General features: G+C 38.0%; 2 protein-coding genes across 4 annotated transcripts; both read left to right on the top strand.

Moving 5' to 3' along the window:
* The first annotated feature begins 2,282 nt into the window (after positions 1 to 2,282).
* On the top strand, positions 2,283 to 13,232 carry LOC107197050 (keratin, type I cytoskeletal 13). Of its 3 annotated transcripts, none has more exons than XM_049476359.1 (7): positions 2,283 to 2,746; positions 11,303 to 11,385; positions 11,509 to 11,665; positions 11,866 to 12,027; positions 12,145 to 12,270; positions 12,396 to 12,628; positions 13,022 to 13,232. In XM_049476359.1, the coding sequence occupies exons 1-7, from the start codon at positions 2,351 to 2,353 to the stop codon at positions 13,131 to 13,133; spliced, it is 1,269 nt and encodes a 422-aa protein (XP_049332316.1). In that variant the 5' UTR covers positions 2,283 to 2,350; the 3' UTR covers positions 13,134 to 13,232. The 3 variants fall into 3 exon arrangements, with proteins under 3 accessions (XP_049332316.1, XP_022538749.2, XP_049332315.1); XM_022683028.2 differs by lacking the exons at positions 11,303 to 11,385; positions 11,509 to 11,665; positions 11,866 to 12,027; ... (1 more) ...; positions 12,396 to 12,628; positions 13,022 to 13,232 and adding exons at positions 3,434 to 3,516; positions 3,605 to 3,761; positions 3,876 to 4,037; ... (1 more) ...; positions 4,394 to 4,626; positions 4,941 to 5,150 and having other exon boundaries at positions 2,284 to 2,746; XM_049476358.1 differs by lacking the exon at positions 2,283 to 2,746 and adding an exon at positions 10,269 to 10,728.
* Positions 13,233 to 20,298: 7,066 nt separating this feature from the next.
* Positions 20,299 to 23,178, top strand: LOC103043362 (keratin, type I cytoskeletal 13). Its single transcript, XM_007236498.4, is given in 8 exon segments — positions 20,299 to 20,375; positions 20,377 to 20,782; positions 21,582 to 21,664; positions 21,788 to 21,944; positions 22,106 to 22,267; positions 22,372 to 22,497; positions 22,623 to 22,855; positions 22,968 to 23,178. Coding segments are annotated over 8 exon segments (1,341 nt in total). The 5' UTR covers positions 20,299 to 20,313; the 3' UTR covers positions 23,080 to 23,178.
* Positions 23,179 to 25,692: the final 2,514 nt, after the last annotated feature.

Raw genomic sequence — 25,692 nt, forward strand, 5'->3', positions numbered from 1 at the left:
AACTCAGGTTGGGTATTGGGGATGGGTGGTGGAGTTAAAAGTGTGGGGAGTTTTTTTTTGTTGTTGTTGTGGTTTGCTTTTGTTTTGGGAAATCATATATGTAAGTAAAAATGCTGTTTGATGCTTGTCTTTCAAATACCTGTTCAGTTTTAACTTGCTAAGATATATTTTTTAAATTATAAATGAAACATTAATGCCTAAAAAGAATTCCCCCTGATATATTGGAGAAGAAGTAAAAGTGTTGATATTTGAAAATATTTAGTTAATCACAAACCTGTTCAGCTCAAATTTAATTTTAAGACACGTTCTCCAGATTTCTCAAGATTTACATAAAACAACTAAGCACTAGGGGTGGGCGATATGGCTCTAAAATAATATCACAATATTTCAGGGTATTTTTGCGATAACGATATACCTGGCGATATAGGAAAACTAAAATAATTCATTCATTTCAGGAATATAGTATAATAGTATAACAGTATAATCATAATGTGGCAAAATAAATAATACAGCTTAAAGTAATATAATGCAGCAAAAAATATTGCAGAATATTTAGTGCATGCATATAAACTGCAAACTAAAACAATTATACAATAAATACACCTAAAGCTTCACAGTGAATAATAGACTAATTTTAAGACAGAACAGCCCTGTTATCACGATATGGATTTTTAATATCATGAAATTTCTGTCACGATATATTGTATACGATATAATATTGCCCACCCCTACTAAGCTGTCTAGAAATATGTTACATAATAAGAAGAACAAAATATTTTACACAAGTTTTATAGTGTACAACATTTTACACAATGACTACATTTAACATTGTTTCCACCTACCAAAATATACGCTTAGGTCTTGCAGTGAAATGTTTTACAGTGCAGATTCCCTTTTCTCTTGCATCAGTCATTAATATTATGTATTTCCATTTACTGTGGTTTTGCATCATCATTATACAGTAAAACACTAACACAACCCATTCTATGGTTCTACTATTCTTCAGATAAAAGTTGTGCAGTGTATAACACATACATAAGTATAGGTTACGCAGGTTTTACGAGTATGTGCTTTTACTCTGCTGGTGCTAAAAGGAATAGCCAGAGGCTTTCTTATCTGTTTGTCCACCAACACTGTCTCTCAACAGCTCCAGTTTATAGATTCCACTGACTGCATGTCAAGACTCTTTTTGATGATTGTCTATAGGCAGATTTTTAACTTCTTTATAAGTATGTGCAAAAACCTGATTGGTACCATCTAGAACAGTGTGTTTTATGCATAGTTCATAGTTAAGGATAGTTCTAGATAGAGTAATATATATCCCCATTGGGCAGAACACAAATTAGTAATACCAAATTCCTATTTTATAAATGTGCTTGATAATTTATGATAATGCATGTGTGAGAAATTATATATGCATTTGCCTGTATCATTATATGTTCAGGTTAAAATACACAGATGAGTGATAAATGTTACATCCTAAAAAGATTTTCAAGCCCCAGAAGTTTAAAAGTGTTGGGCACACATCTGTGTTGACAATTCAATGCCAAGATAGCAATGAACTTTTGACTGTTGATGTCTTTCTAGGTTTTTTTCAGTCAGTGGTGCAGAAACAGAAACATTCCAGGATCTACCACATGAAACAGACTGAGAAAATAATGCCAAGACTGGGCAAAGCTGCTACTTTGAAGAATCTAAAGTACTAAACATATTCTGGCTTGTTTAACACTTTTTTGTTTACTTCATAATAGCATAAGCATTCTTCATAGTCAATATTGTCTGCAATATAAATCTACAATGTAGAAAATAATAAGAAAAGGAAAAACTGTTAGTGGATTTATATTAGATTTACGTTGAATTTACTTGCTAAGAGATGATTTTTGCAGTGTGCACTTTTGACTGAATACGGACTCAGTTCATATCTCTATGTTGAAATCATAATACACACATCTCCACTCTCAAAAAGTTTTCAAAATTGCATCAACATGTATCATATAACGTACAGATTGTACCTATGGCTTGTCTCTTTCATTTACTAATATACTATAGTTTGTGAAAAAAAGGTGTTTCTTGATCAAGTCATGACAGAAGTGAGAGTTTTGCAACACCACCATCCTGTTTCAACATCAACAAGCCACAGATTCCACTCACTGCTTGTCAAGTCTCTGCTGGATTGCTTCTTTCATGACAGGTTTGTCTAGTTTGGTGGAATTTGCCTAAGGGGTGGATCTTTCCCCCCTGACCCCCTCCTGGATCCTCCCCTGCGGGGTTAAAATGGACCGGTTTCCCTCAGTTCTCCACTCACTCTCCTCTAGCCTGAGCAGAAGGGACCTGAATCTCCAGCAGCACCATGAACACCAGCTTCTCCAGCCGCAGCTTTGTCTCCTCCGTCGGGTCCATGAGGGCCAGTCCCCTGCTCTCTGCCTCCAGTGGAGCCCGTCTGGGCAGCATGAGGTCTGGCAGCGTCTACGGTGGAGCCGGAGGATCTGGGGTTCGCATCTCCACAGCCAGCAGCAGTGCAAGCGGCTTCAACCTGGCTGATGCCGTTGATGTGTCCGCCAACGAGAAGGCCACCATGCAGAACCTCAACGACCGCCTGGCCACCTACCTGGAGAAGGTGCGCTCTCTGGAGAAGGCCAACGCTGACCTGGAGCTGAAGATCCGCCAGTTCCTGGAGAGCAAGGCGTCCCCCAAGGCTCGTGACTACTCTGCCTTTTACGTCACCATCACTGACCTCCAGGGCAAGGTAAATCTGATTTACTGCTATTGCACTTTCCTCTTATGTTTAGTAAAAAGATATTGTTGATCTGGTACCTCCTAAAGCTTTTTTGGGGGGGTAATCTTATGTCAACTATTTGAATATAAGCCTACTGAAAACACTTTTAACAAAACACTGAATCGTCAAATTACAACATGAATTAGATCCAGACAGATCTCAGATTTTATTACCTGCATTACCTCACAGGTTGCTTCTACTACATCTTTTCTTTGACCAGCTTCCCTTTTTACCCCCCCTTGTGTTGCTCCAAGCTGTGTAGAAATGCATACCTCCCTTATGGCCACACCCTGTCATATTGTTCGTTGCACAGAACAAAAAAAAATCTTCAAAGGGTTTCACCTGATACTACCTGCCAATTGAAAAGGCATCAAAAACTGAACAGATGAAAAAGATTAAAGTTATGAATATGAACCACAGCAAAAAAGCCTTTACAATGCTGAAAACCTTTTATGAAAGGTTTGGATCAGTTCAACTGAGTTCCGCTCCTTTGGGATAATCTGTTGTGCTCAACTCAAGCTCCCACCACACCCAGACCAGGCAACCTAGAACTACATACATTGTTGAGGTGTTCTTATCTAAAGGTCTCCAAGGATTGGGTTGGAAATCACTGGTTTAGATTTTCACTCAGATGTTTTATTCATTTTGTGTTTGTAGATCCAGCATGCCATCACAGTGAACGGTGGAATCTACCTCAGCATTGATAATGCCAAGCTAGCAGCAGATGACTTCAGAGTCAAGTAAGTAAATGATCTTTAGAAACCAACAGTTATAACCAATACAATACACCAATACACAAGATATCTAAACCTCTAAATTTCTGCCCAGGTACGAGAACGAGCTTGCCATGAGACAGTCTGTTGAAGCTGATATTGCTGGTCTGAGGAAGGTTCTGGATGAGTTGACCTTGGCCAGGTCTGACCTGGAGATGCAGGTTGAGGGATTGAGGGATGAGCTGATCTACCTGAAGAAGAACCACGAGGAGGTACATCAGAGTTGATTTGTAAAAAAAATAACAAAACAGTAAAAATATTAGAGAAGGTTAGAGCAGGGTCCCATTCAATGCCTCTAACACTGTGTCTTGTTTTTTTTTTTTCAGGAGCTCTTGCTGGCACGCTCTCAGATGGGTGGGCAGGTGAATGTGGAGGTAGACGCAGCACCACAGGAAGACCTCAACGCTGTCCTGGCTGGAATCCGTGAACACTATGAAAGCGTTGCCTCCAAGAACCGCAAAGAACTTGAGGCCTGGTTCCAGAACAAGGTACTACATTCAACCCTGTTTAATTCACCTTAAACGCATCCGTACCAGTATACCAGTGTGCTTGAATGCAAATGTGTGGAACATTCAAATGTTTAACTGTAAGATTTGTTTTCAAACAGACTGAAGCTCTGAACAAAGAAGTCGCCATCAGCACAGAAACTCTCCAGACGTCCAGATCTGAAATCACAGAAGTCAAGCGCACACTTCAGAGTCTAGAAATCGAGCTGCAGTCTCAGCTCAGTATGGTAAGGACTGTCCCACACTCTTCGTTGAAGAATTACGAGAAACTGAAGATAACTAGGTGTAAGGTTCTCCTCTAAATCTATCTTCTGCCTACTTTTTTCTGCCACTTTTAGAAAGCATCGCTTGAGTCCACCCTCGCCGAGACACAGAACCGCTACGCTAGAATGCTCTCCGGCTACCAGGTACAAGTATCCAGCCAGGAAGAGCAGCTGGGGCAGCTCCGTGCTGATTTGGAGCGCCAGGGTCGCGAGTACCAGATGCTGCTGGACATCAAGACCAGACTAGAGCTGGAGATCGCTGAGTACAGAAGGCTTTTGGATGGAGAGACTGCCACCACTACTGCCAGGTAAGATCAAAAACACAGTAAAAGAGATGTCCCTTGAATTGGGATTTCCAGACGAAGGCCATGATAATATGTGGATTCTTATGAATTACCAATTTTACTAGGTAGGGTGTGGCTGCAAATGCAATACCTGTGGTAATAAAAAGCATAAAAATACGTTCTGGCAAAGAGACATTTAATGATTAAAACATTTAACAACGACACTTACATGTATTGGTACCATAACCATTAGCTACCACTGTATAAAAGTCATAACTAGTGTTACTATGATTTATTGCACCAGTTTTAAAACACAACAATCTTTTTTACTCTTACAGCTCCAAAACATCAACCACTCGCAAGGTGGTGATTGTCACAGAAGAGGTCGTGGACGGCAAAGTGGTCAGTTCATCATCCTCCTCCACAAGTGAGACCAAATCTTCCAAGTGAGGATCCTCTAAACTCCAACTGAAATGAGGACCTCAAGCCCTATGAAGTCAATCCCCAGTGCTCATAGAGATCAATGAATAAAGAGGTTAAATATTGAATTGTTGTCTGCTTGTTGTTTGTTTCTCATACTTGCTTGTTTGTTCCAGTTAAAATTCTGGACCCACCTGATTACATACATATCTGTTAAAATACTCAAGATGTTTTGATCTAAACACTAATAATAATATAAACATTAATGTTTATGCATTTTGGACAAAATATGAAGGTGAAAACTGGAAAAGGTTCCTATTAATCAATTGCTTTACAACCAAATCCATTCTTCTATCCATTATCTGCGTGATGTTCTTCAGGTTTCAGCATCCCACCTGTATATATCTCACCAATACTCTAACCACCATTTAAATACCATACCATACCATACCATACCATAACCAGCATTTAAAGAGAGTCCTTAAAGAGACAAAGGCAGTTTCAGCTCATTAACATACACATGCAGGTCTGACCTGATAATGAACATGATACCAAATAAAACTCTAAAGCTCCAAAGTTGGAATTGTCTTCATCTTTCAAGTTTATTTGTATTGGTTTAAATGAAAGTCATTAAATGTATGCTGGATTTTTGAAAAAATAAACAATTATGAATTGCATATAAAGGATATATATGAAAATAACCTACTAATATGCTTGTGAGAAAATGAAAGTCTTACCATTTGACAATATGTAGTTGAGCACAAACCCTTCAGAATTGTCTCTATGCTTTGCTCCACTGCTTAGTCAAATGGAATAGGACTCCTTCTCTAATTTAATCAACTAAGCAGAAATAAGTTAATTCATTATACAATATTGTTAGTGAAACATACTACACATATTGACTACATATAATTTGTCTCACCTTCCAAAATATAATTTGTTCAGTTTAAGTAGTAAATGTTCTACACTGTAGCAACTGTTGTTCAAATCAGTGATTAATATAAATATATTGTATTTAAACAATAAAGTTTAGGTTTTGCATCATCACTGTATGCAGTCAAAAGTTTGCACACTCTAGTTTATATACACTGTGCAGTGCATAATGAAATAAAAGGGCTTATGCAATGCTATGGGTTTATATGTAGGTGCTTGAATGCTGGTGCTTCTCTTTATCTGTTTATCAGTCCACTAATACCAACAGCCCTAGTTTATAGATTCCTCTCACTGCATGTCAAGCCCCTGCTTGATTACAGTCTTTATTCATGTTTACTCCTCTAAAAGCCATTATGTGCAAACTAGTAAAACTAGTAAAATCTAAAACAATGTGTTTAACGTACAGATAGCTATTTTGTATACTTGTATACTTCTATTTTTCAGATTATCAAGCAAACTTTAATATCAGGCAAAGATAACCTAATTAATTACAAAAAGCATTTTCAAATGTTGACAACCTGCAATCTCCCCCTTCCCCATCCCCAGGGCATGTAGAATCAAGGCATCACTTGAATAGAGAGAGTACCCCAAAAGGACATGGACAACTCCTCCAGGAGGTCACAGAAACCTACAGGTTTTACTTGCCTCAGTAAATGTCAGTGCTAATGATTCAATAATAAGAAAGAGACTGGGCAAAATGGTATCTATGGGAGAGCTCCAACACAAAAAACACTGCTAATTAAAAAGAACACAAAGGCCCATCTCATGTTTGCTTAAAAACTCCTTGATGATTCTCAGGAGAACTTTTTGGAAGCTGTGTGTCTGGCATTACAACACATACAGTTGCAAGAAAATGTATGTGAACCCTTTGAAATGACTTGGATTTCAGCATAAATTGGTCATTAAATGTGTTCTGATCTTCATCTAAGTCTCAACTATAGACAAGCACAGATTTAACAACTGGTTGACCCTCCTTTGGCAGCAATAACCTCAACCAAATGTTTCCTGTAGTTGCAGATCAGACCTAAACAACAGTCAGGATGAATTTTGGACCATTTCTCTTCACAAAACTGTTTCAGTTCAGCAATATTCTTGGGATATCTGGTGTGAATCGCTCTCTTGAGGTCACGCCACAGCATCTCAATTGGGTTGAGGTCAGGACTCTCCAGAAGGCATATTTTCTTCTGTTGAAGCCATTCGGTTGTTGATTTACTTTTATGTTTTGGACTGTTGTGCTGTTGCCTCATCCATCCTCTGTTGAGCTTCAGTTGGCGGACAGATGGTCTTAATTATTCCAGCAAAATGTCTTGGTTAACTTGGGAATTATTTTTTTTGTTAATGACGGCAATCCGTCCAGGCCCTGAGGCAGCAAAGCAGCCCAAAACCATGATGCTCCCTCCAACATATTTCACAGTTGCGATGAGGTTTTGATGATGCTGTGCTGACCCCTTTTTTCTCCACACATAATGTAGCGTTCTGTGTTCCTTTCAAACAGCTCAATTTTGGTTTCATCTGTCCACAGAATATTTAGCCAGTACTGCCGTGAAACATCTCAGTGCTATTTTGCAAACTTCAAACTTGCAGCAATGTTTTTTTTGGAGTGCAGTGGCTTCCTCCGTAGTGTCCTCCCATGAACTTCATTATTGTTTAATGTTTGCCTTTTAAAAAATGTTTAGCATGTGCCAGAGATTTCTGTAAGTCTTTAGCTGACACAATAGGATTCTTCCTCAGCTCTTACAGTCATCTTTACAGGACGACCACGCCTAAGGAGAGTAGCAAGTAGTGCTGGACTTTCTCCATTTGTAGACCGTCTGTCTTACCGTGGTCACATGGTCATCAAGGCTTTTAGAGATACTTCTGTAACCCTTCCAGCTTCATGCAAGTCAACCATTCTTGAACGTAGGTCTTCTGAGAGTATGATTCACATCAAGCAAAGCTTCTTAAGCACAGCAATCTCATCACATCCTGGCTCCAATTTAGCTCTTAAAAAAGTCAGTAGCCTAGGGGTTCAAATACTTATTTTCCCCCTCACTGTGAATATTAACATGCTGTGTTCAATAAAACCATGCAAACATATATTTTTTTGTGTGGTATTAGTTTAAGTAGACTGTGTTTGTCTATTGTTGTGACTTATATAAGGATCAGAACACATTTAATGACACATTTATGTAGAAATCCAAGTAATCCCAATGGGTTTACGTGCTTTTTTCTTGCAACTGTAATTAAAAGAAAAAAACATCATACTGAAAGTCAAACATGGTGGTGTGATGGTCTTGGTCTGCTTTGCTGCTTTATTTGCCTGGACAACTTGCTGTAATAATGGAACCATAAATTATGCTCTCTACCAGAAAATCCTAAAGTAGAATGTCTGACCATCATTTTGTGACTTTAATCTCAGGCCTACTTGGGTCCTGCAGCAGTACAATGATTTAAAGCACACAAACAAGTCCACCTCTAAATGGCTCAAGAAGAAAAAAACAAATGAAGGTTTTGGAGTGGCCTAGTCTAAGTCTGATTGAAATGCAGTGGCATAACCTTAAACAGGCCAATCATCCTCAAAACCCCTCCAATGTGGCTGAATTAAAACAATTGAGAAAAACAAATGTAGCCAGGTGGTGAATGGAGAATACACCTTTAAAATGTGTGTCTGTAACTTTAAGAAACACTATCAGAAGTGTTGTCACCCTGAGAGAGGAAAGGGAGGAGCTAAGAGCATGGTAGTAGAGGTGGGCGATACCGGGAATTTTCAAGTAAACGCAGGGCCAGTATTGCCGATATCGATACTGATACCGATACTTTTTAATATTTAAGCTTTATAGATCCAAATGATCCAAAAACCTAGGACATAATTTCACCAAATATTGTAAGTGATAACTAAATACTTTAGTATCACAATCAACATTTTTTGTTTAGAAACAATGGAACAGTAACAAAACAAAGTTTAAATATAAAATAAAAAAATATAAAAAAATAAAATAAAAATTCTCCCCTCACTAGACATCTTTTCTAGTTCTTTGTTTCTTTGTTTCTTTTTTTAATAGAATTGTCATTTGGAAAAACAATAAAAAATAAGGAATTGTCTTCCTTTCAGTGCAATTCAAATGCAAGTTTTTCTTAAATAAACAGAGTGTAAAAAAAATATCACTCAACACAAATCTCCTGAGGTAGAGGCGTGTCGACTCGAGGAGAGCGCTGAGTGGGCGGGGCCAGGCTGAGCCTACCTGCGTGGCGGTTTGGCTGGCTTTGCTGAGCCATGTGACGCATGTGCAACAACAAGAGACCAGAGAGTAGACTGTGGTGAATCTCGTGCGAAGCAGTCAGTGCGTGCGGCAGAGAAAAAAGCTTGAATATCGATATTTTTACACGAGTATTGCACAATACCAATACCAGCGTTGGTATCGATATTATCGATATTTGGATCGATCCGCCCACCTCTACATGGTAGAGAAGGAGGCTCAAGCTGCAGTGAATGGTGGTGCTCCATTTTTGGATCCATCCAGAGCCATCCTAATGAAATAAGAGGTAAAAATCAGGAAATACTGAACAATATAAGGTTTAGTTGGCCTATAACAGTAGTAGATGCCTATATTGCCTTTCTAAACATGTATTTTGGATGAATCACAACCAGATGCGGGCAGATGGCATTGTTTCAGTGGGGTAGTGTGCTCCTCGTGGTCAAGCCTTGTATTTTTCTGGGTTACAGAAGCTGTTTGTCCAAGTTCTCTTGATGAAATGCTCAAATCTTGTTGAGTAAAGCTGAGTAGATCAAGGTGAGCTTAAAAACAAATATAAAAAGAGCTCTGTTAATGGTATTAATGTGGTATTAATGTTATTTATCTATTTTCTGTAATTAGTGCCACTACCAAATACTGTACTGTGTTCTAAGTTAGGGTTTTACAGTATATTAATTTTATTTTTATTGTTTTAAATACATAAAAATCAGAATAAAATACCCGGTGTGCGTCCTTTCCCCGGTGACACAAATAAGACATTTTTTTCATTGTGTAGCTTTAAATGAAAACCTATTCCAAATATAAAATATTTGTATTTTATTACATTGCACGATTTAATAGATTTAACACACTCTACAAAAAAGGTGTTTCTTGATCAATTCATGACAGAAGTGAGAGTTTTGCAACACCACCATCCAGTTTCAACATCAACATGTCACAAATTCCACTCATTGCTTGTCAATCTCTTTCTGGATTGATTTCTTTATGACAGGTTTGTCAGGTTTAGCGGAATTTGGGGTGGGTCTTCACCCCCAAACCCCCTCCTGGCTCCTCCACTGCGAGAATAAAATGGACCGCTTTCCCTCTGTTCTCCACTCACTACCCTCCAGCCTGAGCAGAAGGGACCTGAATCTCCAGCAGCACCATGAACACCAGCTTCTCCAGCCGCAGCTTTGTCTCCTCCGGCGGGTCCATGAGGGCCAGTCCCCTGCTCTCTGCCTCCAGCGGAGCCCGTCTGGGCAGCATGAGGTCTGGCAGCGTCTACGGTGGAGCCGGAGGATCTGGGGTTCGCATCTCCACAGCCAGCAGCAGTGCAAGCGGCTTCAACCTGGCTGATGCCGTTGATGTGTCCGCCAACGAGAAGGCCACCATGCAGAACCTCAACGACCGCCTGGCCACCTACCTGGAGAAGGTGCGCTCTCTGGAGAAGGCCAACGCTGACCTGGAGCTGAAGATTCGCCAGTTCCTGGAGAGCAAGGCGTCCCCCAAGGCTCGTGACTACTCTGCCTTCTACGTCACCATCACTGACCTCCAGGCCAAGGTAAACCTGATTTACTGCTATTGCACTTTCCTCTGTTCTTAAGGAGCAAGATATTGTTGATTCAGTATCATTAAAAGCTTTAAATGCTTGTAGGCTCTTATGTTGACTATTTGAATGCACTGTATTTCATTTTGTTTTGGAAATACGGTATATTAAGTACATTACATATTAATACATTGCAAATAACTAGTAAAATCTAAATTTCCAAAGAATCACCAAATTACAAAAGTGTGCCAAGCTTATTTGTGATGCTGCTTGTTTTACTGCATTACATAGGGTCCTTCTATGACATCTTTCTTACATCTTTTAAGATTCTCTCCAGGCAATACCATGTTGTGCTGTTTAGTGCAATCACATTCACATCAAACAGAAAATAAACCTCTTCATCTGATAGAACACACCAGTTAAAAAGTTATCAAAACCTGTACAGATAAAAAAAGATAAGAGACACTCTGGTGTGCTCAGCTACAACTACATACATTGGTGAGGTGTTCTGAAGGTCCCTAAGGACTGGGTAGAAAATAATTGGTTTAGATTTTCACTCACATTTGTTTTTTTCATTTTGTGTTTGTAGATCCAGCATGCCATCACAGTGAACGGTGGAATCTACCTCAGCATTGATAATGCCAAGCTGGCAGCAGATGACTTCAGAGTCAAGTAAGCTAATGATCTAAAGGGCAAAAAAATATACCACCAGTTTAATTCCACCAGTCAATTCATTGTCTCAAGTTTGGTGACATCTCAGAAAACATTTGTCTAAACCTCTAAATGTCTGCCCAGGTACGAGAACGAGCTCGCTATGAGACTGTCTGTTGAAGCTGATATTGCTGGTCTGAGGAAGGTTCTGGAGGACTTGACTTTGGCCAGGTCTGATTTGGAGATGCAGGTTGAGGGGCTGAAAGACGAGCTGGTCTACCTGAAGAAGAACCACGAGGAGGTACATCAGAAATACTTATTATGCAAACAGCATGCTACTTTAATTGCTCAAAAATCTAACTGATGAAATCTCATTCACGTATATCATGGCACCAGTTTATACTGTACATTCAATACAAAACTTAAAAAGTTGACACAATTTAGAAGGTTTGCACAAATTTCCTCCAAACTTATGCTATAATTTTCTTGGTTTAATTTCAGGAGCTCTTGCTGGCACGCTCTCAGATGGGTGGGCAGGTGAATGTGGAGGTAGACGCAGCACCACAGGAAGACCTCAACGCCGTCCTGGCTGGAATCCGTGAACACTATGAAAGCGTTGCCTCCAAGAACCGTAAAGAACTTGAGGCCTGGTTCCAGACCAAGGTACTACATTCGAAACTATATACACACCTCCCATATATACTTTCCTGGCTTCAGTGTGCTAGAATGCAAATGTGTGGAATATTTAAATGTCTAACTGTAAGATTTGCTTTAACACAGAGTGAAGCTCTGAACAAAGAAGTCTCCATCAGCACGGAAACTCTCCAGACGTCCAGATCTGAAATCACAGAAGTCAAGCGCACACTTCAGAGTCTAGAGATCGAGCTGCAGTCTCAGCTCAGTATGGTAAGGACTGTCCCACACTTTCACACACTGTATCAATTCTAGATAACTGTAGTTTAAGAATTATGTAAACTGAAGATGACTGGGTGTAAAGTTCTTCTCTTTTCTCTCTTTTTTGCCACTTTTAGAAAGCATCGCTTGAGGCCACCCTCGCCGAGACACAGAACCGCTACGCTAGAATGCTCTCCGGCTACCAGGTACAGGTAACCAGCCTGGAAGAGCAGCTGGTGCAGCTCCGTGCTGATTTGGAGCGCCAGGGTCGCGAGTACCAGATGCTGCTGGACATCAAGACCAGACTAGAGCTGGAGATCGCTGAGTACAGAAGACTTCTGGATGGAGAGACCACCACTACTACTACCAGGTAAGATCAAGAACACAAATATATAGAATATATAGAATAGAATAACAGAAATGTCGCTTGATTTGGGGTTGGTAACTGTGCCAAACTAGTGGAAATGCTGATTGGGAATTTAGACTAAAATCCACAATAATATGTAGATTCACATCACCAAGACATACAAGCATTTTAGACATTTCCTCAGGTAGGGTGTGTTTGGCAAATTACATACTTAAGGCAATGAAGACTACAAAGACGTTCTATAGCACATGTAAAAAATGTTAATATTAATTCTTATATTAATCCTGTGATATATATTTATTGGCATATACCTATTAGATCAAATGTATTACATAAATGAAAAAGCTAGTGTCATTACAGCACCAGTTTTATAACAGCAATCTTCTACTTTTACAGCTCCTCATCATCAACCACTCGCAAGGTGGTGATTGTCACAGAAGAGGTAGTCGATGGCAAAGTGGTCACTTCATCTTCCTCCTCCTCCAGTGAGACCAAAATAATCAAGTGAGGATCCCATAAACCCCAACTTACTTAAAGACCTCAAGCCCTATGAAGTCAATCCTCAGTGCTCATAGAGATCAATGAAATAAAGAGGTTAAATAATGAATTGTTGTGTGATTGTTGATTGTTTCTCAGGCTTGCTAAATTGATAGGAAATTACTGAACTATATATATAGTTTTGAAGCTATATATATATATATATATATACATATATATATATATATATATATATATATATATATGTATATATATATATATGTATATATATATATATAGCTTCAAAATATTCAGTGTTTTGATCTAAAGACTAATGGTGAAATGTTTAATGGTCAATTCAAAATTTATTATATGTTCCTACAGAGTTATGATGCAGTCACTTACTTCTAAAATTAGAGAAAAATATCAAAGAAATAAGGCAATGAAATGATGCTGCATACAATCTTAAGGTCCTTAAAAATTAAAATTTAAGGTCAAACAGGATTTAAAAAAGTGCACAACATTTGTTAATTTCCAAGAGCAAATGAACTCTAAAAATGACCTATTCAATGGTTCTTCAGTAAAGGTCTTTGTGCTATAGAGAACTGAAATGGTTCTTTGTCTGGTTAAGTGGGTTTACACTATGACAGAAAACCTGTTGTACATGGTTCTTTAAAGATCTTATACGGATTATTTCGACACTATATAGACAGAAGTATTGGTGCAAACCTCCTAAAAGCTGAATACAGGTGTTTCATTCAGTTACATTACCACAGGTATAAAAAATAAAGTACCTAGCTACGCAGTGGTGGTTACAGATGGGACATACTCTGAATTTTATCATCTTTAATAAACAGAAATATACCTTTAGCACTGGATAAGTGGACACCCCTTTTCTCCTCCCCGCTCCTCTCTTTCCATTTTAAGATGTACAAAAGGGCTGGGACATTCAATATTCACCACCGTACTGTGATATTTACAGGCACACAGGGTAATAAACTTAATAGCAGGAAAACAGATAAACAACATAGCATTTTATAGGCAATATTGGTTCAAACTAGCATAACTGGCTAAGCTTGCATAGCTGTATAGCCTAACCTAGAAGTGTGCTAACCAAAGTACACAAACTTCAAACATCTATAAAATAAAAATTCTCCATACCTGATAAACAAAAATAAACAGCCTTTAGCTTTGGATAGGTGGGCACCTCTTTCCTCCTCTCCACTCCTCTCTCACGCAGTTTTAAGAAATACATACAGGCTCCCAGGCTATTAAACTTAATAACAGGACAAAAATGAACATCATAGCATTTTATAGGCAATACAAGCTCACACTAGCATAACTAGCTGAACTAGCATTAGTTGTATAGCCACTTAGCCTAGCCTAGTTTTAGATAGGTGGGCACTTCTTTTCTCCCCTCCAGTCTTCTCTGTCCATGTTAAGATACTGGTTAACACTAGCATTACTAGCTGAACTAGCATAGCTGTATAGCCTAGAAATGTGCTAACCAACGTACACAAACTATCTATAAAAATCTATAAAATGTACACAAACTATCTTGATCTATAAAATTAAAACCATTTGCTTGTTGTAACTCTTCCAGCTTAAACTTTTTTTCAACTCTTAATCTAATAGCACATACATTTAACTCTTCAAAACATCTACTTGTCAATTTCAGACAGCTTTTACAATGTTTTTAATCCTAGAATGGTTACATTTTTCTCATTCCTGTTACCAAAACTCATGTGACATTTAAAAATCATGATTAAAAGCAAATCCACTAAATCCTTTGATTTTCTTTTAAGAAAATGTTTATTTTAAATAAATAGTTGACTGCATGTTCAAATAATTGATATTTATGAGAAACAAATCACTTCTAAAATATGCATTTTTATTTTTTCAAGAAGATCCAAACTTGAAATTGATCAAATTTATTATCATGCAATTTATTAAACTAATGTATAAATGATCAACAGAAAAATAAAACAGAATTGGAAAAAAGTGGTTTACATTAACAAATTTTCACATTAATAAATCAATAATCAAAGGGACTCTACTCATTCCTGTTGGAACTCACTTCTGTTATTGGTACTCAGTCCTGTTATCTTTTATGTTATGAGTAACAGGACTGAAAGTAAAAGGAATGCGTTTTTAGCATAGAATTAGCAAAAACAAGAAAAATCGCCAAATGGCAGCTAGATTTATTATGAAAAAAATATATATTTTTAAAGCATAGATGTGATTTAGGGTCTTACAACAATGCAAAAAATTTACTCTCTGAAGGATTTTAATAATTATATTTCATGGTAAAGTTTATAGTTAGAGAATGGGGGACAGGTAACAAATGCTATTTTTTGAGAGTTCTAAGTAGTTTTTTATTACATATCTTACTTTTGCAATTAGAGCAATGTGAGAGACACTATACTTAATAATAAGTATTTTAAAGTTATTTTGTGTGCACATTTATGTATGTAATTTCCTGGGGACCGAAAGGGCACTGATTCGTCAGAATATGCTATAAACAGAATAAAACAGCCTTTATCTTTGGATAAATGGCACCTCTTTTCTTCTCACCAATCCTCACTTTAGTTCTTATCAAAGTATATAAAAAGGGGGGAAGATTTAGCTGGCCACACCACATTAACATGCATAAAACTACACAATGAGAAGAATTGTGTGGAATTCTAACATTAATACATGTATATTTAAACTCTGTTACACCTTTACAAACATTATTAAAAGAATAATGAACTCCAGGATAGGACTGTAATAGGAAACTACCACTGCAACAAGTCAGTTCATGAAATTTCTTCCATCACAGACATTCCACAAGAAACTGAGTGATATTGTTGTAAAAGTGGTTTAGAAACCACAAGCATCTCAGCCATGTAAAGATAGAGAGTGGGTCTAGTGCTTAGGAGCACACTGTGTGAAGGCACAACTCTCAGTAAAATCATTAAGTGCAGAGTTCCAAACCTGTTATTATTCATATTATATATTATTCTTTCATGCCTATTTTTAAGTGTTTGTTTTTTCTGGTTTTGTTAAAATTTCCAGTCATTTAGTATCAAAATTCAACATATGCTGTACACTGTAAAAATGAAAAAGTTAAGAAAACTTATCTACATTTTAAAGTTTTTAAAACTTTTTGGTTTTAAAGAAAACCACCACCAGTTTAGTTCTGATCATTCATTATTAATGTGTTTAAAAATGTCATTTTAAGTTTTAGTTTAAGTTCCTATAATTTGTTAGTTCTGCTGACTATCCTCACACTCAGCAACACAAAACATAGTAATTTGCTCTATAGCCTTCAAACACCGGGGCCAGGCAGTTAACTATTATATAACATATATATAAATCCCAATAGAAGGCAGCCTGTAGAAAATGATTGCACCCTGATGGTGAGTGATAGGTGAAAGGAAAATGCCCAGTATGCAATTAGCATGACCAACATCAGGTAAAACCCCAGCAGAATTGATTAGTACACCCCATTCACCTAAAGAGTCAAAATGAGAATATGCAAAGTAGTTAGTTTGGCCTTAACTAGGGTTCAACTACAGTTTGTAAATTTGGCCAACACAGATTATTTATTTAGACCAACATTTAACAAGAAACTTAATCTTAGTTTGTGGTGCAATTCAGTAGCTGACTAAAAAATCACATTAGGTAAAGTGGGGTGATATGTGCAAGCAGGCCGCTGTGCAACCCCCAGTTTCTATGGAACCATAGAAGAAATTTGTTATGTGATCACATATGTTGAAAGAGTCAACTCAACCAGCTCCTTAGAGAGATTCTTTACATGAGAAGTAGGCACATTTAACTTCAAAACTACAAAAGTGTTTTTTTTTGCCTTTCAAAGTAAAATTTCTATGGTCAAGTTTTTTTGTGTGTGTCTAAACAGTTACAGACAAGGCTGAAACCATTTTACACGTTTTAATGCTTTGGTAGGCAACACTATGAGATGAACATGTGCATGATGTCATTAAAACGATAAATAAGAGAAAGAAGAAAGATAGATGGAAAAGAAATAAGACCTGGATATAAAAAAAACAGACTTGTCATCAAGTATTTGACGAGCTGAAACATGTTCATGCAATAGGCTTGTAGAAAAGTGCCCTTTGATGTTGTAAAATAACTTAGTTAAAAAGAAAAAAAATGGCACAATTTACCCCAATGTATACTCTCCAAATGCACAACTTTTTTATTTGTACTGGAAAAACACTTTGTATTATGTACATCTACACCCTGGGACCATTATACTGTATATACTGTTCATTTGCACCCCTGGACACTTGTCACTTTCCTGTACATCCTGTACATTTCTACCTACCTACCGACCGACCTACCTACCTACCTACCTACCTACCAGGGGCAAGTTGTGCCACAACACCTTTTTTTCAGAAAGCTATATTTCTTAAATACCATATTTCAGATCCAAAGTGATTGTTCCTAGGGATGCACCACATTCTGAAATATATGTACATATTTTAGTTGAATGTGTTACTGTCATGGCCTTGCTATGAACTCTGTTACGGCCAGCTCGTTCACACAAACCGCAACATAAAAAGAGGGGAGGTAACACCAGATTTAATAATCAAATAATATCATTTATTATAATTAAAGTCTAGGGGAATCAAAATTAAGGAAGAAAGTAAAAAGAAGGGATCAAGGTCAGCATATAAAGGTGTGTGGTAACAAAAATCAAAGAAACCAAAAATGAGGCCTAACAGGCCCACAAACAAAAAGGATTAAGGCCTAAGAGAGAGAGAGAGAATCTGGAGGAGAGACCTATATCTTCTCCCAGGTGCCCTCAGTTCAGAAGGTCACCCAAGCAGCATCCTGCCCAAACCTGCACTGCCCCTGCAGGCCAGGCTGCATTACAACACAGGGTCTTAACAACTCACTTTAAGTAAATTGGCGCAACTCACCCCATTCTCCCCTAAGGGAAACAGGTTTTGGCTTATTACAGTGAGACACCAATTATAAAATAGCTAGCTATTCTAATCTAACATTTATTTGTTTAGTTAACAGACACATTTAATGTTATTGAAAGCTACTTCAAGCAAAGCTAACTAGCTTCCTAACAGAACACAAAAATATGAGGATGTCATCTAGACGCAGTGCTATAGGGCATCTACAAGGCAGCTCGTTTATCTGCAGTTTTACAACAATAGCACTACATTTTTTTTAAATAATAGATGTGCAGATGTAAAATATAATGTTATTAAAAAGTTAACTTTAATGCTAGACTGATTACAATTTGCAATTCAGCTTTTAATTTAATTTAATTTAACAAGATAGCAATAATGTTACTGACAAATATCACGTCCCACCATTTTGCTAACTAGCCACCTACCTGCAGAGGTTTTATACTTTTTAAATAAAAAAAGTATAAATAAATGAATATGAACTTGTTTTCTTTGCATTATTTGAGGTCTGAAAGCTCTGCATCTTTTTGTGTAATTTCAGACATTTCTCATTTTCTGCAAAGAAATGCTCAAAATGACAATATTGTTATTTGGAATTTGGGAGAAATGTTGTCTGTAGTTTATAAAATAAAACAACAATGTTCATTTTACACAATATAAACCTATAAATAGCAAAATCAGAGAATCTGATTTAGAAGCTGAAGTGGTCTCTTAATTTTTTCAGAGCTTGTGGAAGAAATATACAATACATGCTACACAAAAAAATGTGTAATAATACCATACAAACCTTGTTTTATTGCTGTGGATCTGGACATAATACTAAATGAAATGCTAAAGCTCCAAAGTAAACAGTAAAGGGAGGAACCATTATCTATATGATGGGTTTCGGGTTTCAGACCTGTGCTGATAGCATTAAAAGAAAGTATTTAAAGAGGCAAAAAACAGTTTCAGCTCATTAACATACAAACAGGTTTGACCTGATAACACCACTTAGTGAAAACTAACACCATGGACACATGCCTTTGCTGCACTTTGCTGTTCTTTAATGTGTGTTAACATATGTTTTTTTAATAATACAAATGTCTTTAATTGCTGCTGGGTTGAAGTTGTCACGAAGGACTGTTCTCTGATTTTTTTATTTATTTTAAATGAGAATCATTAAATATAGATTAAATTACAACATTGTAATTTACAAAGATATCAAAAATAAATTATGAATTAAACATTAATGAATAGATAACACATAAATATAAAAAGTAAGTGTTGGTGTTTGAATATATTTAGTTAAGCATAAACTTTATTTTAAACTTTTTAGAATTGTATCTATGTTCAGGTTTTGCTCAAATGCAATATGACTCTCTAGATAATAGTTACTTAAAACAGCAAAAATGTCAAGAAATTTGTTACATACGTATAACCTATTTTACAGCAGTGTTGCAGTAAACAATAATACACAAATTGATGGGTTTGCATGCCTACAAAAAATGTTCTACACTACGCTTTGTTACCTTTGCTTGAATCAGTCATAAATAACATGTTTTGCCATTTATTGGGGTTTTGCACCATTTTTGCACAGTCAAACATTTGTACAACCCATTCTAGGACTTTTAGTATTCTCCAGATTAATATGTGCCGTTTAAAAGGCATTTACACAACGTATAGGCAATGCTATGGATTCACAAGTATGCACTCGTTCACGGATGCTGGTGCTAAACAGAGAAGAAACCTGAGGCTTCTTTTTCTGTTTGTCCACCAACACTCGTTTGTCTCTCAACAGCCCCATTTTATAGATTCCACTGACTGCATGTCAAGCCCCTGCTTGGTTACTTTCTTTATTCATGCGTTAAAGTCCTCTATAAGCGAGTATGTACAAAACTTTAACTGGTACCATCTAGAACAACGTGTTTTATGACTTTTATTGTACAAAAAGCGAAGCACAAATGGTCCAGTGTTGATTTTTTAACCTCATGGACAGTAAGATATCACCAGCATTGGGCACAACACTTAATAAATGCTTACATCCTAAATGTGTTTAATAATGTATAATAAGACATACAGGCTTAAATACACTGATGTCTGATGCATGCTATTGAGAGCCTTGGAAAAGTTTTACAACTCTAATGGTTTAAAACTCTCCCACTTTTCTAGTCTGTCCAGTAATTGCTGGTCAAGTTTCTACTGGATTTCTTTCTTCATGACAGGTTTGTTGAGTTTTGTGGAATTTGCCTAAGGGGTGGACCTCCCCCTCTGACCCCCTTCTGGATCCTCCCCTGCGGGGTTAAAATGGACCGGCTTCCCCCTGTTCTCCACTCATTCTCCCCCAGCCTGAGCAGAAGGGACCTGAATCTTCAGCAGCACCATGACCAGCTTCTCCAGCCGCAGCTTTGTCTCATCCGCCGGGTCCATGAGGGCCAGTCCCCTGCTCTCTGCCTCCAGCGGAGCCCGTCTGGGCAGCATGAGGTCTGGCAGCGTCTACGGTGGAGCCGGAGGATCTGGGGTTCGCATCTCCACAGCCAGCAGCAGTGCAAGCGGCTTCAACCTGGCTGATGCCGTTGATGTGTCCGCCAACGAGAAGGCCACCATGCAGAACCTCAACGACCGCCTGGCCACCTACCTGGAGAAGGTGCGCTCTCTGGAGAAGGCCAACGCTGACCTGGAGCTGAAGATCCGCCAGTTCCTGGACAGCAAGGCTTCCCCCAAGGCTCATGACTACTCTGCCTACCAGGTCACCATCAGTGACCTCCAGGCCAAGGTAAACCTGATTTTCTGTTATTGCACTTTCCTCTGGATTTCAGGGGCAATATACTGTTGATCCAATATTTCAGAAGGTTTTAATGCTTGTAGGTTCTTATGGTTGATTATTTGAATCTACGGTATATTCTTCTTGTAGTAGATATTAAGTAATATTTCATTGCCAAAACCCATTCAATCATAGTTACTAAGGAATTACCAAAGTGCACCATAAGGTATTTTTTTATTCCAGCAAGATTAGATTAGACAGATTATAAAGATTATAAAGATTCAAAAAGACTCAGGTTTCATTACCTGCATTACCTCACAGGTTGCTTCTACTACATCTTTTCTTTGACCTACTTCATTTTACCATCCCCCAATTGTTGCTCCAAACTGTGTAGAGAAGCATACCTTCTTCATGGCCACACCCTGACATATTGTTCAGTGGAATCACATTCACATTGCACAGAACAAAAAAACTCTTCAAAGGGTTGCCAATTTAAAAGGCATCAAAAACTGAACATATAAAAAGTAAGATTAAAGTTATGAATATGAACCAGAGCAAAAAGTTTTATGTTGCTGCAAATGTTTTCAGTTCTACGCTAGTGTGCAGCACTGTAGCTCCCACCACATCCAACAACCAAGCAACCTAGAACCAGATCAACATTAAGGTGTTTTGGAAAGTAGAACAAAGCTAAATGATGGATATTTGAATATCTGGTATACAGATATACAGTATGAATACCTGAAGGTCCCCAAGGACTGGGTTGGAAATCACTGGTTTAGATTTTCACTCATGTTTTTTTTTTTTTTTGTAGATCCAGCATGCCATCACAGTGAACGGTGGAATCTACCTCAGCATTGATAATGCCAAGCTGGCAGCAGATGACTTCAGAGTCAAGTAAGTAAATTATCGAAAGGAACCAACAGTTATAACTAGCAAAATATACCACCATAAATTCATTGGGTCAAGATTGGCGACATCTCTTGAACTTTCTGTCGAAACCTCTAAATATCTGCCCAGGTACGAGAACGAGCTTGCCATGAGACAGTCTGTTGAAGCTGACATTGCTGGTCTGAGGAAGGTTCTGGATGAGTTGACCTTGGCCAGGTCTGACCTGGAGATGCAGGTTGAGGGATTGAGAGATGAGCTGATCTACCTGAAGAAGAACCACGAGGAGGTACATCAGAAATAACCATGTTTTGTACCCAAGCTTTGTATGAACTGATCTATATGTTTTAAACTGTACATTTACCAATTCAAAAGTCTAAAATTTTACATGATTAAGAAGATTTGAGCATTCTATTTAACATTGCTATAATTTTCTTGGTTTCATTTCAGGAGCTCTTGCTGGCACGCTCTCAGATGGGTGGGCAGGTGAATGTGGAGGTAGACGCAGCACCACAGGAAGACCTCACCGCTGTCCTGGCTGGAATCCGTGAACACTATGAAACTGTGGCCTCCAAGAACCGCAAAGACATCGAGGCCTGGTTCCAGACAAAGGTAATTTGTTTACCCTTGAATACATCCTAAATAGACACCAGTGTGCCTCAATGTAAATATGTGATATATTTAAATGTCTAACTGTAAGATTTGTTTTCAAACAGACTGAAGCTCTGAACAAAGAAGTCGCCATCAGCACAGAAACTCTCCAGACGTCCAGATCTGAAATCACAGAAGTCAAGCGCACACTACAGAGTCTAGAAATCGAGCTGCAGTCTCAGCTCAGTATGGTAAGGACTGTCCCACACTTTTACACACTGTATCAATTCTAGATAACTGTAGTTTAAGAATTATGTAAACTGAAGATGACTGGGTGTAAAGTTCTTCTCTTTCCTCTCTTTTTTGCCACTTTTAGAAAGCATCGCTTGAGGCCACCCTCGCCGAGACACAGAACCGCTACGCTAGAATGCTCTCTGGCTACCAGGTACAGGTAACCAGCCTGGAAGAGCAGCTGGTGCAGCTTCGTGCTGATTTGGAGCGCCAGGGTCGCGAGTACCAGATGCTGCTGGACATCAAGACCAGACTGGAGCTGGAGATCGCTGAGTACAGAAGACTTCTGGATGGCGAGGCTACCACTACTACTACCAGGTAAGATCAAAAACACAAAGTTCACACAAAAAAGAGACATTTATTTAGTAGAAAAGTAAAAATAATCACGCATTAGATACCATGTATTCAACAATAATCTCTACTTTTACAGCTCTTCATCATCAACCACTCGCAAGGTGGTGATTGTCACAGAAGAGGTGGTGGATGGAAAAGTGGTCAGTTCATCTTCCTCCACAACCAGTGAGACTAAATCATCCAAGTGAGGATCCTCTAAACTCCAACTGAAATAAAGACCTCAAGCCCTATGAACTCAATCCTCAGTGCTCATAGAGATCAATGAAATAAAGAGGTTAAATGATAAATTGTTGTGTGATTGTTGTTTGTTTCTCAAACTTGCTTGATTGAGGCATATATATAGCTTCAAAATATAAATATAAATATATAAATGTTTATGTTTAAATATAAAGACAAATGGTGAAATGTTTAGGCAGCCGGCAATAAATCCTGAGCACATTTAAAGCTTTATTAAGCCTGTTGGAAAACCATCCTCATTAAGCTGCTTGAGGGAATGACAGGACTGTGTGGAACAGGGCAAAAAGGGGCATACAAATCTCAATGAATGATCAATGTGCAAAGCATTATATGTTACTACATATTTTGATGCCTTAAATTATAAAAGAAATAGGTCAAAAGACAGTCAATATGGGGTTCTGCACATGTCTTAAGGTTTTCAATGGTTCATATTGTCCTGTCTGGTAAAATGGGTCTGAAGAACTCACTGAACTTCAGCATTGTAGTGTAATAGGATTCTACCACCGCAACAAGTCAGTTCATGAAATTTCTTCCACCCCAGACATTCCACAATACAATCAGAGTGGGGTCGTTGAGTCCTGAGGCACATAGTGCTCTCTGCTGACTCAATAATTGCAGAGCTCCAACCCTTCTCTTATTTAACTAAAAAAGGCACGCACACTTTTACAATATCAAGGTTGTTTTTTGCACCTATATGATAAAATTTTTGGTCATTTAATATCAAAACGCATTATTTGCTGTGGACACTGATCAAATTCAACATTTATTTGTTGAGTTGTTGAGCATATTTATAATTTTCTTAAGCTATTTGTAGCGTAACAAATTAGCTTTCAAACACAGCACAAAAAGGACCTATTTCTAGGATTAAAAGGACTAAATAAAAAAAAACATCCACCCAAACATGCATTCGTCTGCTCTTACCATTTTGTAAAGAGGAAACTCAGTACTGCCGCTCCAGTGAAGTGGATGCATCAGATGCTCTTGAAGTTGTCAATGAAGACATTAGCCTACTAGCCTACTAAGAGCCTGCTTCCCCTGAGCTTCATATCTAAGACTTTTCTCTGTGTTAGGATGTTCTGGTGTTTCTGACTGCTCATAAACCTGTGGACGTATACACGTTTGGGTGTCTGTTTTTAATTTTACGCCTTAGATTATAGGCACGGATCTATCCATGAATCCATGGGTATACTTTATATGTTACCCCACAAAACTCTCGTGTTTTTGTGTTGTGTTCACAACTCTGTGTATTAATAAAATAAATAAATAAGTGCACTGGATCAAACAAGAACGATGAATTCAATTAAATTTAAAATAAGTGATATATTTAAACAATAGAACACGAGAGGGAGTGTGTTATTCTGAATAACAAAACGTGATGATGTTAGAGATAATACATAACCTTGAGTGTGCTCGAAGTTTTTTTTTACAAAATGAATATAGAAAATAAAAGACCCTCAAAAAATCATAATAAATATGCTTTAATACGTTAGCTTGAAATAAATATTGGGAGTTAAGGGGGTAAGCAAATGTTAGGAATGTAAAATAACACTGAAACTCTCCTCTCCTGCTCTGCGGAGTCGTCTTCATGTGAAAGTGAAGTGTGTTTGCAAGCATTTCTGCCTGTTTTGCTTGGTGGTGTTGGTTAGCTAGCCGGCTGGACTGTGGTAAGGTTAGCGTAATTAGATTAGCTTAGCCTAGCCTGGCTGGTTACTGTTCCTGCTAACCAGTTAGACTTGTGGCCGAGGTGACTGATGCATTTTCTTTTTCTTTTTTCCACAAAAACGAGGACGCTAGCCTGTGCTAAGCTAATGTTGCTGCTGCTGCTGCCGGTGGAGGTGAAGATTTAAAAAGGTCTTGTGTATATATCCCGTTACTTGGCAACGTGTTGGCGGAGTGATACAGATTTAGTGTGAAAAGGCTGTTCTGTTATCAGAAATATCAGCACGGTTAGAACACTTCTCAACCAATCAGATTGTGAAGTCGGAACTAATGTTGTATAAAATGCAATTAGATTTCCCAACTAAAGAAACAAAGGGTGTGCCTGTAAGGCTTCCACCCAGTCACAGATCAGAACTGTTAGATGTGTAGAGATTGTACAGTCCACTGCCGGAGGGTTTGCCATTCTTGTTTTGTTCTTGCATGTTTATGACATGACAAACAACCGGGAATAAAAAAAAAACATTGGGTGCCAAGATGAGCAATGTTTAACGTAAGACTGAGTAATGTGGGTGTGGATGTGTAGTGCACAGCTGGCTGAGCACAAGCTTTGTAGTAACCTGTCACTCTACAATCTCGCTCAGGGATCTTGGGTTTCACTCACCTGGTCTGCGAACAAGAATATAATTATTAAAATTATAGTAGTGTTGGCTGTAAATAACTCAAACACTTCTAAGAATGTAAAATAAATAAAAAAAAACAAGGTTCTATAAAGTGAGTTTATTCAGCAGTTTTATTAGTATTTTTTAATATATAAAATGGTACTCATGTGAAGATCCATACCTGTCAAGTTTTAGATTTAAAAATAAGGAAAATGTTCTGCCGCCCACTTCGAGCCATCCCACCAG

The sequence above is a fragment of the Astyanax mexicanus genome, chromosome 3 (assembly GCF_023375975.1).
Source record: "Astyanax mexicanus isolate ESR-SI-001 chromosome 3, AstMex3_surface, whole genome shotgun sequence".
Lineage (NCBI taxonomy): Eukaryota > Metazoa > Chordata > Actinopteri > Characiformes > Acestrorhamphidae > Astyanax > Astyanax mexicanus.